The 18,441-nt window shown below is 38.6% G+C and overlaps 1 protein-coding gene across 2 annotated transcripts in view; it reads right to left on the minus strand.

Annotated features, from left to right (window-relative positions):
- The window catches only part of KYAT3 (kynurenine aminotransferase 3), a 58,495-nt gene that overhangs the window by 23,670 nt on the left and 16,384 nt on the right, over window positions 1–18,441 (minus strand). For both annotated transcript variants that reach the window (XM_057500397.1, XM_036890269.2), the window contains 3 exons: window positions 13,833–13,891; window positions 13,098–13,242; window positions 11,938–12,087 (listed from right to left, as the gene is read on the minus strand). In XM_057500397.1, coding sequence (XP_057356380.1) covers window positions 11,938–12,087; window positions 13,098–13,242; window positions 13,833–13,891 — 354 coding nt within the window. The remainder of the gene's footprint in view (window positions 1–11,937; window positions 12,088–13,097; window positions 13,243–13,832; window positions 13,892–18,441) is intronic.

The raw sequence follows: 18,441 nt of genomic DNA on the forward strand, positions 1-18,441 counted from the left end.
ACAACAGCAAAAATGAACAAGTGGGACTATATTAAGCTGAAAAGCTTCTGTATAGCAAAAGACACCATCAATAGAACAAAAAGGAACCCTACAGTATGGGAGAATATATTTGTAAATGACAGATCCAATAAAGGCTTGACGTCCAAAATATATAAAGAGCTCACATGCCTCAACAAACAAAAATCAAATAATCCAATTAAAAATGGGCAGAGGTACTGAACAGACAGTTCTCCAAAAAAGAAATACAGATGGCCAACAGACACATGAAAAGATGCTCCACATCACTAATTATCAGAGAAATGCAAATTAAAACTACAATGAGGTATCACCTCACACCAGTAAGGATGGCTGCCATCCAAAAGACAAACAACAACAAATGTTGGCGAGGCTGTGGAGAAAGGGGAACCCTCCTACACTGCTGGTGGGAATGTAAACTAGTTCAACCATTGTGGAAAGCAGTATGGAGGTTCATCAAAATGCTCAAAACAGACTTACCATTTGACCCAGGAATTCCACTCCTAGGAATTTACCCTAAGAACGCAGCAATCAAGTTTGAGAAAGACCAATGCACCCCTACGTTTATCGCAGCACTATTTACAATAGCCAAGAATTGGAAACAACCTAAATGTCCATCAGTAGATGAATGGATAAAGAAGATGTGGTACATATACACCATGGAATACTACTCAGCCATAAGAAGAGGGCAAATCCTAAAATTTGCAGCAACATGGATGGAGCTGGAGGGTATTATGCTCAGTGAAATAAGACAAGCAGAGAAAGAGAAATACCAAATGATTTCACTCATCTGTGGAGTATAAGAACAAAGGAAAAACTGAAGGAACAAAATAGCAGCAGAATCACAGAACCCAAGAATGGACTAACAGGTAACAAAGGGAAAGGGGCTGGGGAGGTTAGGTGAGTAGGGAGGGATCGGGGGAGGGGGGATGAAGAAGGGGATTATTAAGATCAGCAGGCATGGGGGGGTGGGAGAAAGGGGAGGGCTGTACAACACAGAGAAGGCAAGTAGTGATTCTACAACATTTAGCTATGCTGATGGACAGTGACTGTAAAGGGGTTTATAGCGGAGACCTGGCATAGGGGAGAGCCTAGTAAACATAATATTCTTCATGTAAGTGTAGATTAAAGATAACAAAAAAAAAAAAAAGAAAGAAAGAAAAGGGGGATTAGTCCATGATAGGATAAAACTAACTGTAAATCAAAGATTAATGCATGCTTTAAATATCCTTAACTTTGATCACTTAAAGGGTGTCAGATGATCAGCTATGGAGGTACACTTTTCTGATAATATTCCTTTCCCTTAAAAAAAAAAAAAAAAAAAGCAGTTCCTGTGTGGTGACCTCCAATGAGTTCTACACAACAGTATAAAGGGCAGATCAAAGTGTGGGCAAAGGGTCTGTTTGTGTTTATACAGAGGATCAAAGCCTAATTTGGCTACCCAGAAAATGAACTAAGATATGATACGAAGAAGAACTTCCAACATTAGCACTACCTGGAAGAGTCATACCAGAAGATGATCATCAAAAAACCTCAACAAAGATCCAGGCGATGCTGCAGTTGTAGCTGCATTCATCCCACCGGTTCCTGGACTTGTCATAGGAATGAAAAGGAGAAATCTAAGCTGGCCTGTGCATACAGTAAAACAACAAATTTGACTGGATCTACACTGTTGGAACTCAACCAAGAATTAGGAGAAGTGCAAGTTGTAGCGCTCCAAAATCTTACAACTATAGACTATCTACTGTTAAAAGAACATATGGGATGTGAACAGTTCCCAGGAATGGGCTGTTTTAATTTGTCTGATTTCTCTCAGACTGTTCAAGTACAGTTGGACAATATCCATCATATCATAGACAAATTTTCACAAATGCCTAGGGTGCCTAACTGGTTTTCTTGGCCTCACTGGAGATGGCTGGTAATTATAGATCTGCTTTGGTTATGTAACTGTATTCCTATTATGTTAATGTGTGTGTGCAATTTAATTAATAGTTTAAAACCTATACATGCTTAAATTACTCTACAAGAAGATATATCAAAGAAATAATCAATCTTACCATGTTTTCTTCCGTCTGCTACCTCTATAGCTTTTCTTCTTCCTTCCTAATTACAACCCTTAAATAGAATTCGTGCCTCATATCGAATTTACCGAGTATCATAATTCCTCCAAGTGCTAAAGATACCTCAAGACAAATGCTGGGCATAGAAGCCACAGGGCATAAATCTGCAAAGAAGTAAAAAGCTATCCTTTTCAAACAATACGGCTTCTCTCTCACTTACCAACTTTACATCTCCCTGTTAGGCCGCGGAAGATGACTGGTTAGCCAGAGATGGGTAAGATTCCTCAAGGGAGGAACAACCTAAGACAGGTACAGTCACAGGGGGGTCATCAGGTGAGAAATTGGGGATCAACAGAGGTGAGGCTTAGAACCTCTCCCCCCATTTTGAGAGAAATCTTCTGCATCTGTGGATGTTTTATTGCCCTTGTATAGCTAGGATTAACACATAGTCTACAGGCACACACCTGATCATCTACATTTACTCTCTTACAACACTAAACTAAGTTTTCTACCTTTATCTTACATCTACCTACCACTTCAGCATTTTATTAAAAAAAAAAATAATAATAATAATAAAGGGAGAAGGGGCGGAAGATGGCGGCGTGAGTAGAGCAGCGGAAATCTCCTCCCAAAACAACATATATCTATGAAAATATAACAAAGACAACCCTTCTTAGAAGAAAGACCAGAGGACACAGGACAATATCCAGACCACATCCGCACCTGAGAGAACCCAGCGCCTCGCAAAGGGGGTAAGACACAAGCCCCGGCCCCGCGGGAGCCGAGCGCCCATCCCCCCAGCTCCCGGCGGGAGAAGAGCAGGCAGAGCGGGAGGGAGACGGAGCCCAGGGCTGCCTAACACCCAGCCCCAGCCATCCGGGCCAGAATGCAGGGCCCTCGATACTAGGAAAACAGGGCAGCAAGAACAGTGAGAGGGCACTGGAGGCCGGGTGTCAGAGGACATAAGAAAAGCGCGCGACCATTTTTTTTTTTTTGCTTTTTTGCTGTTTTGTTTTGGCGAGCGCTTTTTGGAAGTCTTAAAGGGATAGGGCCCCCAATACTAGGGAAACAGGGCAGCAACACCGGTGAGCAGAGGCCTTAAGCTGGCACCGGAGAATAAAGAAAAACGAGCGACCACCTTTTTTTTTTAATTAAAAAAAATTTTTTTTTTTTTTTTAAATAAAAATTTTTTTCTTTTTTTTTTTTTTGGTTGTCGTTGTTTTGTTTTGGCAGGTGCTTTTTGGAAGACTTAAAGGGGCAGGGCGGGACACTTAATCCAGAGGTAGGGAAACCGGGGATCTCTGGGAACCCTAACCCCTGGGCTTCAGGGAGCAGGGAGGCCCCTTACGGAGATAAATAGCCTCCCAGCCGCTCCTGCTCCAACGCGACTCCACCATTTGGAGTAGCTGCCCGAGCCAGGCCACGCCCACAGCAACAGCGGAGATTAACTCCATAGCAGCTGGGCAGGAAGCACAAACCCTGTCTGCGCGCAGCTGCGCAGCACAAGCCACTAGAGGTCGCTGTTCTCCCAGGAGAGGAGGGCCACAAACCAACAAGAAGGGAAGGTCTTCCAGCCATCACTCGTCCCAGCTCTGCAAACTATTCCTATCACCATGAAAAGGCAAAGCTACAGGCAGACAAAGATCACAGAGACAACACCAGAGAAGGAGACAGACCTAACCAGTCTTCCTGACAAAGAATTCAAAATAAGAATCATGAACATGCTGACAGAGATGCAGAGAAATACGCAAGAGAAATGGGATGAAATCCGGAGGGAGATCACAGATGCCAGAAAGGAGATCGCAGAAATGAAACAAACTCTGGAAGGGTTTATAAGCAGAATGGATAGAATGCAAGAGGCCATTGATGGAATTGAAATCAGAGAACAGGAACGCATAGAAGCTGACATAGAGAGAGACCAAAAGGTCTCCAGGAATGAAACAATATTAAGAGAACTGTGTGACCAATCCAAAAGGAACAAAATCCGTATTATAGGGGTCCCAGAAGAAGAAGAGAGAGGAAAAGAGATGGAAAGTATCTTAGAAGAAATAATTGCTGAAAACTTCCCCAAACTGGGGGAGGAAATAATCGAACAGACCACGGAAATACACAGAACCCCCAACAGAAAGGATCCAAGAAGGACAACACCAAGACACATAATAATTAAAATGGCAAAGATCAAGGACAAGGAAAGAGTTTTAAAGGCAGCTAGAGAGAAAAACGTCACCTATAAAGGGAAACCCATCAGGCTAATATCAGATTTCTCAACAGAAACCCTACAGGCCAGAAGAGAATGGCATGATATATTTAATACAATGAAACAGAAGGGCCTTGAACCAAGGATACTGTATCCAGCATGACTATCATTCAAATATGACGGTGGGATTAAACAAATCCCAGACAAACAAAAGCTGAGGGAATTTGCTTTCCACAAACCACCTCTACAGAACATCTTACAGGGACTGCTCTAGATGGGAGCACTCCTAGAAGGAGCACAGCACAAAACACCCAACATATGAAGAATCGAGGAGGAGGAACAAGAAGGGAGAGAAGAAAAGAATCTCCAGACAGTGTATATAACAGCTCAATAAGCGAGCTAAGTTAGGCAGTAAGATACTAAAGAGGCTAACCTTGAACCTTTGGTAACCACGAATTTAAAGCCTGCAATGGCAATAAGTACATATCTTTCAATAGTCACCCTAAATGTTAATGGGTTGAATGCACCAATCAAAAGACACAGAGTAACAGAATGGATAAAAAAGCAAGACCCATCTATATGCTGCTTACAAGAAACTCACCTCAAACCCAAAGACATGTACAGACTAAAAGGGATGGAAAAACATATTTCAAGCAAACAACAGCGAGAAGAAAGCAGGGGTTGCAGTACTAATATCAGACAAAATATACTTCAAAACAAAGAAAGTAACAAGAGATAAAGAAGGACACTACATAATGACAAAGGGCTCAGTCAAACAAGAGGATATAACGATTCTAAATATATATGCACCCAACACAGGAGCACCAGCATATGTGAAACAAATACTAACAGAACTAAAGGGGGATATAGACTGCAATGCATTCATTCTAGGAGACTTCAACACACCACTCACCCCAAAGGATAGATCCACCGGGCAGAAAATAAGTAAGGACACGGAAGCACTGAACAACACAGTAAAGCAGATGTACCTAGTAGACATCTATAGAACTCTACATCCAAAAGCAACAGGATATACATTCTTCTCAAGTGCACATGAAACATTCTCCAGAATAGACCACATACTAGGCCACAAAAAGAGCCTCAGTAAATTCAAAAAGATTGAAATCCTACCAACCAACTTTTCAGACCACAAAGGCATAAAACTAGAAATAAACTGTACAAAGAAAGCAAAGAGGCTCACAAACACATGGAGGCTTAACAACACACTCCTAAATAATCAATGGATCAATGACCAAATCAAAATGGAGATCCAGCAATATATGGAAACAAATGACGACAACAACACTAAGCCCCAACTTCTGTGGGACACAGCAAAAGCAGTCTTAAGAGGAAAGTATATAGCAATCCAAGCATATTTAAAAAAGGAAGAGCAATCCCAAATGAATGGTCTAATGTCACAATTATCGAAATTGGAAAAAGAAGAACAGATGAGGCCTAAGGTCAGCAGAAGGAGGGACATAATAAAGATCAGAGAAGAAATAAATAAAATTGAGAAGAATAAAACAATAGCAAAAATCAATGAAACCAAGAGCTGGTTCTTCGAGGAAATAAACAAAACAGATAAGCCTCTAGCCAGACTTATTAAGAAGAAAAGAGAGTCAACACAAATCAACAGTATCAGAAATGAGAAAGGAAAAATCACGACGGACCCCACAGAAATACAAAGAATTATTAGAGAATACTATGAAAACCTATATGCTAACAAGCTGGGAAACCTAGGAGAAATGGACAACTTCCTAGAAAAATACAACCTTCCAAGATTGACCCAGGAAGAAACAGAAAATCTAAACAGACCAATTACCAGCAACGAAATTGAAGCGGTAATCCAAAAACTACCAAAGAACAAAACCCCCGGGCCAGATGGATTTACCTCGGAATTTTATCAGACATACCAGGAGGACATAATACCCATTCTCCTTAAAGTTTTCCAAAAAAATAGAGGAGGAGGGGATACTCCCAAACTCATTCTATGAAGCTAACATCACCCTAATACCAAAACCAGGCAAAGACCCCACCAAAAAAGAAAACTACAGACCAATATCCCTGATGAACGTAGATGCAAAAATACTCAACAAAATAATAGCAAACCGAATTCAAAAATACATCAAAAGGATCATACACCATGACCACGTGGGATTCATCCCAGGGATGCAAGGATGGTACAACATTCGAAAATCCATCAACATCATCCACCACATCAACAAAAAGAAAGACAAAAGCCACATGATCATCTCCATAGATGCTGAAAAAGCATTCAACAAAGTTCAACATCCATTCAAGATAAAAACACTCAGCAAAATGGGAATAGAGGGCAAGTACCTCAACATAATAAAGGCCATCTATGATAAACCCACAGCCAACATTATATTGAACAGCGAGAAGCTGAAAGCATTTCCTCTGAGATCGGGAACTAGACAGGGATGCCCACTCTCTCCACTGTTATTTAACATTGTACTGGAGGTCCTAGCCACGGCAATCAGACAAAACAAAGAAATAGAAGGAATCCAGATTGGTAAAGAAGAAGTGAAACTGTCACTATTTGCAGATGACATGATACTGTACATAAAAAACCCTAAAGACTCCACCCCAAAACTACTAGAACTGATATCGGAATACAGCAAAGTTGCAGGATACAAAATCAACACACAGAAATTTGTGGCTTTCCTATACACTAACAAAGAACCAACAGAAAGAGAAATCAGGAAAAAACTCCATTCACAATTGCATCAAAAAAAATAAAATACCTAGGAATAAACCTAACCAAAGAAGTGAAAGACTTATACTCTGAAAACTACAAGTCACTCTTAAGAGAAATTAAAGGGGACACTAACAGATGGAAACTCATCCCATGCTCGTGGCTAGGAAGAATTAATATTGTCAAAATGGCCATCCTGCCCAAAGCAATATACAGATTTGATGCAATCCCTATGAAACTACCAGCAACATTCTTCAATGAACTGGAACAAATAATTCAAAAATTCATATGGAAACACAAAAGACCCCGAATAGCCAAAGCAATCCTGAGAAAGAAGAATAAAGTAGGGGGGATCTCACTCCCCAACTTCAAGCTCTACTATAAAGCCATAGTAATCAAGACAATTTGGTACTGGCACAAGAGCAGAGCCACAGACCAATGGAACAGACTAGAGAATCCAGACATTAACCCAGACATATATGGTCAATTAATATTTGATAAAGGAGCCATGGACATACAATGGCGAAATGACAGTCTCTTCAACAGATGGTGCTGGCAAAACTGGACAGCTACATGTAGGAGAATGAAACTGGACCATTGTCTAACCCCATATACAAAAGTAAACTCAAAATGGATCAAAGACCTGAATGTAAGTCATGAAACCATTAAACTCTTGGAAGAAAACATAGGCAAACACCTCTTAGACATAAACATGAGTGACCTCTTCTTGAACATATCTCCCCGGGCAAGGAAAACAACAGCAAAAATGAGTAAGTGGGACTATATTAAGCTGAAAAGGTTCTGTACAGCAAAAGACACCATCAATAGAACAAAAAGGATCCCTATAGTATGGGAGAATATATTTGAAAATGACACATCCGATAAAGGCTTGACGTCCAGAATATATAAAGAGCTGACACGCCTCAACAAACAAAAAACAAATAACCCAATTTAAAAATGGGCAGAGGAACTGAACAGACAGTTCTCCAAAAAAGAAATACAGATGGCCAACAGACACATGAAAAGATGCTCCACATCGCTAATTATCAGAGAAATGCAAATTAAAACTACAATGAGGTATCACCTCACACCAGTAAGGATCACTGCCATCCAAAAGGCAAACAACAACAAATGTTGGCGAGGCTGTGGAGAAAGGGGAACCCTCCTACACTGCTGGTGGGAATGTAAACTAGTTCAACCATTGTGGAAAGCAGTATGGAGGTACATCAAAATGCTCAAAACAGACTTACCATTTGACCCAGGAATTGCACTCCTAGGAATTTACCCTAAGAATGCAGCAATCAAGTATGAGAAAGATCAGTGCACCCCTATGTTTATCGCAGCACTATTTACAATAGCCAAGAATTGGAAGCAACCTAAATGTCCATCGATAGATGAATGGATAAAGAAGATGTGGTACATATACACAATGGAATACTACTCAGCCATAAGAAAAGGGCAAATCCAATCATTTGCAGCAACATGGATGGAGCTGGAGGGTATTATGCTCAGTGAAACAAGCCAAGCGGAGAAAGAGAAATACCAAATGATTTCACTCATCTGTGGAATATAAGGACAAAGGAAAAACTAAAGGAACAAAACAGCACCAGAATCACAGAACTCAAGAATGGACTAACAGGTACCAAAGGGAAAGGGACTGGGGAGGATGGGTGGGTAGGGAGGGATAAGGGGGGTGAAAAATAGGGGCATATTAAGATTAACATGCATGGGGGGGCAGGAGAAAAGGGAGGGCTGTACAACACAGAGAAGGCAAGTAGTGATTCTACAACATTTTGCTATGCTGATGGACAGTGACTGTAAAGGGGTTTATAGGGGAGACCTGGTATAGGGGAGAGCCTAGTAAACATAATATTCGTCATGTAAGTGTAGATTAGTGATACCAAAAACAAAGCAAAAAAAAAAAAGGGCAGTTCCTGTGTGGTAACCTCCAATGAGTTCTACACAAGGGTATAAAGGGCATATAAAAGTGTAGGCAAAGGGTCTGTTTGCATTTATACAGAAGATCAAAGCCTAATTGGGCTACCCCGAAAATGAACTAAGATACGATATGAAAGAGAACTTCCAACATCAGCACTCTCTGGAAGACTCATGCCAGAAGATGATCATCAAAAAACCCCAACAAAGATCCACGCACTGCTACAGCTGTAGATGCACTCATCCCACCAGCTCCTGGACTTGCCATGAGAATGAAGGAGATATCTAAGCTGGCCTGTGCATACAGTAAAACAACAAATTTGACTGGATCTATACTGTTGGAACTCAACCAAGAACTAGGAGAAGTGCAAATTCTAGCGCTCCAAAATCTTACAACTACAGACTATTTACTGTTAAAAGAACATAAGGGATGTGAACATTCCCCAGGAATGGGTTGTTTTAATTTGTCTGATTTCTCTAAGACTGTTCAGGTTCAGTTGGACAATATCCACCATATCATAGATAAGTTTTCACAAATGCCTAAGGTGCCTAACTGGTTTTCTTGGTTTCACTGGAGATGGCTGGTAATTACAGATATGCTTTGGTTATGTAACTATAATCCTATTATGTTAATGTGTGTGTGCAATTTAAGTAGTAGCTTAAAACCTATACATGCTGAATTTACTCTACAAGAAGATATGTCAAAGAAATAATCAATCTTCCCATGTTTTCTTCCGCTTGCTACTTCTATAGCTTTTCTTCTTCCTTCCTAATTACAACCCTAAAATAGTATTCGTGCCTCATATCAAATTTACTGAGTATCATAATTCTTCCAAGTGGTAAAGATACCTCAAGACAAATGCTGAGCATAGAAGCTACAGGGCATAAATATGCAAAGAAATAAAAAGCTAACCATTTGAAACAATAAGGCTTCTCTCTCACTTACCAACTTTACATTTCCCTGTATGGCCCTGGAAGATGACTGGTTAGCCAGAGACGGGTAAGATTCCTCAAGGGAGGAACAACCTAAGACAGGCACAGTCGCAGGGGGGTCATCAGGTGAGAAATTGGGGATCAACAGAGGTGAGGCTTAGAACCTCACCCCCCCGTTCTGAGAAAAATCTTCTGCATCCGTGGATGTTTTATTGCCCTTGTTTAGCTTGGATTAACACATAGTCTACAGGCACACACTTGATCATCTACATTTGCTCTCTTACAACACTAAACTATGTTTTCTACCTTTATCTCGTATCTACCTACCACTTCAGCATTTTATTAAAAATAATAATAATAAAGAGAGAAATGTGGTATCCACATATAAATGAAGTATAAAAACCAAATGAGTATTCATATTTGAACTGACTGTTTATAATTCATAATGCATGAGCAAAACCGAAAGTTTCTGTGATGACTGTCCTTGTACTGTTCACTATGTAACTTATTCATTATGTAAGAATTTGTTCTACATGTAAGAACTTGTTTGTTATGCCTCAGAAGATTGGAGACTGATGAAAATTAGGCTTGGGGTGGATTAATGATTGTGCATTGAGCATTGACTCCCCTATACAGAATTTTATTGTCGTTAACAACCATTTGATCAATAAATATGAGAGATGACCTCACAAAAAAAAAAAAAAGGACAGACTTCCAATGGTAAAATAAATAAGTAACCGGGATGTAATGTATACCATAAGGAGTATAGTCAAGGTATTGTAACAGCTTGGTAGGGTGATAGCTTGAACCTAGAATTATGTATATAAATGTTTTATCACTGTGTTGTACACTTGAAACTAATGTAATGTAATACTGTGCGTCAACTACCCTTCAAGAAAAAATAATTATCTAAAAAAAAAATAAAAAAATAAAAACAAAAAACAAACAAACAAACAAAAGTAATAAAGGGAGAAATGTGGGATCCACATATAAATCAAGTATAAAAATCAAACGAATATTCATATTTGACCTGATTCTTTATAGTTCATAATGTGTGGTCAAAACCTAAAGTTTCTGTGATGACTGCCCTTGCACTGTTCACCATGTAAGAACTTATTCACTATGTAAGAATTTGTTCACCATGTAAGAACTTGTTCGCTATACTTTAGAAGATTGGAGACTGTTGAGAATTAGGCTTGGGGTTGATTAATGATTGTGCATTGAGTCCCCTATACAGAATTTTATTGTTGTTAACAACCATTTGATCAATAAATATAAGATATGCCTTCTCAAAAAAAAAAAAATCTTCTCTCTCACATTGCCTACCATACAGGAGGTCCTCAATAATTTCTGAATAAATGAAAGATCAGGAAACATGGATGCAGGGGTATTGGAATGGTAAAGGGGAAGTAGAGGCAGAGCTGACTGAGTTGGGTGCCAAAGTGGGTCACTGTACTAAATAGCAGAAATCACTCAACCTTCTTGTTACACAGCCCTCATACAGTGCTAACAACACCGGGCACAAAAACACATTGACCACATACTTGCTGACTGAGTTCAGATGAAAGGTTATTTTAGCAGTGAAAACTGAAGATTTATATTCCCCGTCATTGCTAGTCCCTTCTACCTACCCTTATCTAAACAGGCTGTATAAATAAGAATGAACTACACACGATGGATCTCTCAGACATGAGGATGAAAGACGCCAGATTCAAGAGTACACATGGTGTGACTCCATTTATATCAAATTAAAGAGCAAGTAAAATGAACCTACGCTGATAGAAGACCAAAGAGTAGTTACCACTGGGAGGATATAGACTAGGAAGGGGCAAAAAAGGAGCCTGTGGGGTGCAGGAAATGTACTATATCTTATCCTGGTGTGTGATTACAAATAAACAACTAAACTACATATACTCACAAAAATTTATAAAGGTGTACACTTGAGATTTGTAAATTTTTACTACATACACATTATACTTCAAAAATAAGAATAAAAAAGAGTGTAAGATAAGTAAAAGATGCAAAAGCAGGAGAAATGATAATGACGGATACAGGTGACCTGATAATGTTACTATACTTACTTCATCTCCCTCATCAATTAATCCTTGGATGGCGTTAAAAAGAGATCCGTATGCTCCTACTGTTACAAGGATTTCTTCATTTGGATCGATTTGCTTTTGACAAATTTTTCCATATAGGCAGGACAGGGCTTTCACAAGTGATGGATGACCCTGTTGAATAAGAAAGAAGAGAAAACCTTGAATTTGATTATGGGACCTACTTCTTGGAGATAATTTGGATCTAAAAATGAAAGAATTTTTAAAAACTGGGTCTTATAATTATCCAAAGAAAAGTTGTATTTTTTTAAATGGAAATAATTTTAAAAAATGTTTCCCTCTACTTTCAGATGGTTCCTACGTGAATGGTCATGAAGACTTTCTAATGACTAAAAACCTCCGATTAAATGATTGGTTTTGGAATACAAAATTTCAAGGCATTTGTTTTGAATAAAAGTTGACTTGAATACCACATATATCTCTGACAGTACATTTTTTGACAGTGAGGAAATCACATTCAATTACTTTATTTTTGACAATAATTAAATCACATTGAGTAGAGTTGGATTTTTTTTTTCCCAGTTAAAAGAAACTAAAAAACCTGCATGAACTGTAAATCCCCTGAATCTGTTCAAGTTGCAGAAGAGAAGGTTATGCCAACCAACAGACCACCTAAACACAACTGGTTTTTGTATACTGGCCTTATGTCCTGCAACCTTGCTCAAGTCACTTAGTAAGCTGTGGTAGTTTTTTTGTGGAATCTACAAAATCTCTGGATATCCCAGGCATTTCATCATAGTTGGGGTTTGGGTTGAGGTAGAGAGGAACAAAGTAACTAGTTGGAAATAGAGGATATTAATTAAGAGGCCAGTGCTGAGGCTTTGTAAGTGTTAACGCAAGAGAAAACACATGTCTTAAGAGAACATTCTTGAATATTCTCCCCTGTTGCCATAGGACCCCAGCCCAGAACAACAGTAAAATAAGGGCCAAGGCAGGACTGTAGAAAGGCTGGAAATGGGGGACGGCTCCCAGGCAACAGGGGCAAGGTTTTTTTCTGAAAGGGTAAGCATTCCTCTAGTTACTGGGTTGGGATAGTTGTTCCCAGAAAGCCAATTTATATAGAAGTAGCAGAAGTACACTCACACACACACAGTCTCATGCCCCGAAGGTCCTCACATACTTACAAAGCCCCGTGTATACTGATTCAGGCTATCAATTGCTGCAATCTTTGATAATTCTTCCTTTACATATATAGGAGGGGATATATCTGGAAGGCCTTGGCCAAGATTCACAACAGAGGGGTCTGCGGCCAACTTGGTAAATTCAGTCCTAAGATAAAAAAAAATACTAGTACTATAATTACAAAGATCACTTTTTATACCTCATAGTCTTATTATAAAACTAAAATATGAGATCTCCTTTAGCCTTACGGATGTAAAACAATAACGAGTTCCCAACAAAAATTTCACCATTTATATGACTTTACCTAGTAATAAGATAATGAACTAATGAACTTCATGTTTCTTACAAATGTCAGTTCCATGACAATCATGTATTTTTTTTCTTAACCATACTAGCCACTGAGAGGTTCTCTTATCAAACATTAGACTTTGATAGAGTCATTAGGAGTCATTAGAAATGTTCATGGATTAGAATGTAAATTTCATGAAGGCCTCAACCAAATTTGCCCTTATTCTCTGCCCATCTCCAGTGGTTAGTGTACAGGGCTGGGCACATTTGCTGAATGAATTAATCAACATATGGATTGTTAACTTCCTCCCATTTTCATTTAATGGATGAATTAAAATTCATAGCTTTATTTACAGACAATAGATAATACTAAAAATCCTCACTAAGGATATAAAAATGTGTGGGAAAAACCCTCACCAAATTACTGTTGTTTATTTTAAGGTACTCACCACACACTAGTACCAAGGCCTTCGATTCGTTTTGCATTTTTGAATTTCAAAGACATTTTCTGAAAGATATAAATAATGAAAGGTTTTTTAAATTTCTTAATAAAAATTTTAAAATGCCAGGAAATCATGAGTAACTCTTCTTTTTTTCCTGTTACCATGGAAAAAGCAGTACCATTAAGAAAAATTCTAGAGTCTAATACAAAATGCTGAAGAAGAATTCATCTCCCACCTACTGCCCTAAGGGGTGCTTTTTCCTATGATCCTTAGATATGTTATCTTCTCACATAAGAAAAAAATATCATCCTAGCCAAAAAATAAATCGATTCAAAAGCCTGAAATGTATTAAAGACAGCAATAATGATACTAAAATAGTGACTTAAAAAAATATCTTAACTCATGCCCTGAAAATCACTTTAGGTAAGATGTACTAACAGTTTCACAAGTGTCTTGTATGGCATCTATACAAGGAAGCACTCAACAAATGGTTTGGAAACTACTCAATAAGGGATTCTAAATGATAATAATAATAATAATAGCTAACATTATCAAGCACTGAGTGTTTGCCAGGCAGTGTTCTAAATGTTTTACATGATTAACTCATTTAGTATTCACAACAATCCTATGCAGTAGTTCTATTATTAGCCATCATTTACATATGAGGAGAGGTTCAGAGAGGATGAAATCACAGAACTTTATATACATTTGCCCAAGTTTACAAAAGCTGGTGACATTTAAACCCAAACAGATACAGCTTAGGATCTGAACCAAAGTAGTCTAACTCCTGAACAAATACTCAGAACTATTTACATATACTGTCTTCTCTGTAACAAGACCTTACAAAAAAACATTACTAGAATGCTGTCTCTTAAAAAAGTATTTAGACATTTAGATGAGGTCTACGTATATCAATCAAGCTATGGCTGTGATAGAAAATTATTGAAAGTTTCAATTATAGTACAGTATACAATTTTTTGGTTCTTCAGGTTCGAAAATTGAGTTTGTATTACCTCTCAAAAGCACTCAGTTAGCTTTGAGCTCATTGTTAACAAGCTGATGGAAAAAACCAAAAAGTGATTGGTAGCATATTTGCAAAGATTTTCCTTATAGCATATTAAAGTAATTTTAATGCAATTTGGGAGGAAGATAGTGAAACGGTTATTAAATAGACCATTGTTCTCATTCTATTCCTAAGAAAAATATCTTTCTTTCATATTTTTAATCTTTGAAACTCCAGTGAAGTAAATCACACACAAATTCTCCAGAGGTTAATGTGCCTTCCAGAACAGCAATATGATTAAGAACCTACCTGAGCATGATGCTATTCTAGAAGCTACAATCATAAAACTAAAATACCCCAAAATGATAGATAGAAAAAGATACTTAACAATTGTCCTTTGCCATCTCTGAAAAATGTTTAAAACTTAATGACTCATTCAGCATGGGACTGCCAACACCAAGGGCAGATTTCACATATAAAAATGTGAGCAGTCTGCAGCCAATTATTTAGACACAAAGTCCAGTTTTATTTAAAATATTTAGACCATTGAGGTCAAAATGCATTTTCCAATTTAATTTTCTTTAAAATCTGTGTTTGGAACAGCTTCTGCTCCTCCCCAACTCTATGCTTCAACCATTCTCATATTTCAAATATTCTATGTCTCTCTTACTTCTGTAGCTTCAAGTGAGATTATTTCTCAACCGGAATGGTCTTTCCGTACTACTGTTTCTTAACCTCTTTTTCATCACTGCCTCCATTTTAGACATTTTCTTCTGATCATCTTCCCCACTTTCCCAGTAAATAGTAAGGAATAAGATTTTGTCAGATAGGATTGATTGAGCTGTGCATGGTCACCAAACACCGTAATAGATAATGTTTATTTCACCTGTCAATCACCAATTTTTTCCTCTTTGGGGGCAATAATGCCTCGATGAGAATTCATGTTCTATAGTCAGTCTAACCCCTGGGTCCCACCACCCTGTCCCTACAATCTGCTAACTCTTAGTCTGCCCTGTCACCTTCAGGTCTCAAGTTAGACTACAATTTCTCCAGGGCGCCCTCCCTGGCTCTTTGGGTCAAGGCTGGGTGCTCCTCCATGGGCACCTGTTACATGGAGTACTTTGCAGCATTTATTACATAACTTTGTTATTTTTCTGTTTACTTGTATGTATCCTTTCTTAGACTGTAAGCTCTATGAGGACTCTTTCTATCTTGTTTGCTAACTGACTGTATTAATCAAGTTTCTCCAGAGAAAAAGAACCAATAGGATGTACATATATATATAGTGATTTATTTTAAGGAACTATCTCATGCGGTATGTGGGGGCTGGCAAGTTTGAAACCTGCAGAGCAGTCCAGCAGGCTGGAGACCCAAGGAAGAGCTGATGTTGCAGCTCAAGTCAGAAGATAGTCTGGAGGCCGAATTCCCTCTTCCGAAGGGAGCCTCAGTCTTTTTTCTCTTAAGGCTTGCAGCTGACTGGATCAGGCCCACGGTATGATGAAGGGAAATTTGCTTTACTTAAAAGTCTACTGATCTAAATGTTACTCTCATCTGAAACATACCTTCACAGAGACATCTAGTGTTTGACCAAATATCTTGGTATCATGGCCTAGCCAAGCTGACACATAAAATCAACCATCACAGTGTCTAACACATAGCACCATGTCTAGTACATAGCAAGTTTTCAACAAATGTCTGATGAATAAATGAAAAAAACCCCACACATTAGGAGTGAGCTTATTTTGTCAGTTAGCCTTGATGGCTTCCAATCATAAGTTTGTTTCTTTTTTATGTTATGTATCCACTGAAGGTCAGCTGCTACTCTTTCCATGGCAGTCACTCTGACATAGGCTGATGAAATAGACTTTATCTGGAGCACTGCCAGTTTCATGGAAGAGGGAAAAAATTATTAGTTTCTACTTAGATGTACACACATCACCTCTGATCTTATGGGCAAAGCAATTCCATGACTGAGCCTGACACTGCCATGGCAAAAATGAAGTACAGAGGCATAAGGAGATAGGTGCTTGTTATGGATGGACTGAATTGTGTCCCCTAGTTCATATGTTGAAGTCATATGAATTTTAGATTTCATCTAGTACATGAGTGTATGACATTATTACGAAACAGCTTAACGGCAGATGTAATTATTAAGGTTGTTAGTATGGGCCCTAGTCCAGTATTACTGCTGTCCTTATAAAAAGGGGAAATGCAGAGACAGACTGGTACACAGCGAGACGCTACATGAAGATGAAGGCCAAGATCAAGGTGATGCCTCTACAAGTCAAGGAAGGCCACGGATTGCCTGCCAACTACAAGATGCTATGAACAGATCCCTCCTCACATCCCTCAGAAGGAACCGACCCTGGCAACACCCTGATCTTGGACTTCTAGCCTCTAAAACTGTGAGATAACCCAGTTTGTTGTTTAAGCCACCCAGCAAATGGGGCTCTCTTACGGCAGCCAGAGGAAACTAATACAGTGGTGAAAATTTACAGGACGCCCTATAGTATCCAGAGACATCAAGCAAGATCCAGCAGTAGATGCAAATTCTCACTGTGCAAGAATTACTTTCTGGAGTAGATCTGGTATTAGGAAATTAAAATATACTTGGAATCCTGTGAGGAATTAAGTATGAGCCCCAGGTGTATAAGGGAATATCTACAGGGGCTGTATAATTTCTGGACCAGCTAACTACATGAGATGGCCTTTTTTTCCAGGTAGATTACAGCCTCGCATACACACTGTACTGCTACATTATAAACACAAACCTGCTAGTGAAATAATAAAGCAGCATCTTTTCGTTGTTGTTGAGGCTTAAAAGTGCGATTCTATAGAATAACCACTAGGTGGCACTCTAGGCAGAGATGAGAGAAAGGTTATAGTTAATTGTCTTTAAAACGTTCACTGCAATGGTTTTGGAAAAAGGAAAGTTTGGAAAGAAGAAAAATAATTATTACATATCATCCTAAGACATTAGAATACTAAAGTTTCCATTTTACATATTTTGAGGACTCTGTAAGACCTGATGCATTCAGGTGGGATAGGACAGCCATAGAAAAAAGTTTTCCCAAATGGTGGGTTGAAGCTGGGAAAATCAAGGCTGTTAATATCTACGGGCTATGAGTCATGTGTAAAAATGACAGAGTGCAAGAAAAGGCCAGAAACAGAAATAACAAAGCTAATAGTTGGAGAGGTGAAGACAATAATCAGACCTGAGAAGCAGATAGACTCGATTATTTCAAGACTGGGCTGGAGCAGAAAGTGAGCATGTGCGTAGCAGCCTCTCCTTTAGCATAGCGCTGGGATGCTGGAGCAGCCAAAACGTCTACTATCTTTTAGATCTATGAATTAGGCATTTCTATGTAGTTATAATCACTTGTAATTTTAAAAACATCTTTTGCCTTTTCTCTCAACAGAGTATCAGAATTTTCTTATATCATAAAATTTTCACTTTTAATTAGTAGGTAGTATTTTAGGTTGTTTGTGTAATCACACTTCATTCTTTCCCCTATTGTTTACGCATTTGTTATTTCCACTGTTTTGCAATTATAGGTAGTATGTTTCTACTGTGCATTCAATTACATGGACTCTACTCTGTTTCCTTTAAAG

The sequence above is a fragment of the Manis pentadactyla genome, chromosome 4, assembly GCF_030020395.1.
Source record: "Manis pentadactyla isolate mManPen7 chromosome 4, mManPen7.hap1, whole genome shotgun sequence".
Classification (NCBI taxonomy): Eukaryota; Metazoa; Chordata; class Mammalia; order Pholidota; family Manidae; genus Manis; species Manis pentadactyla.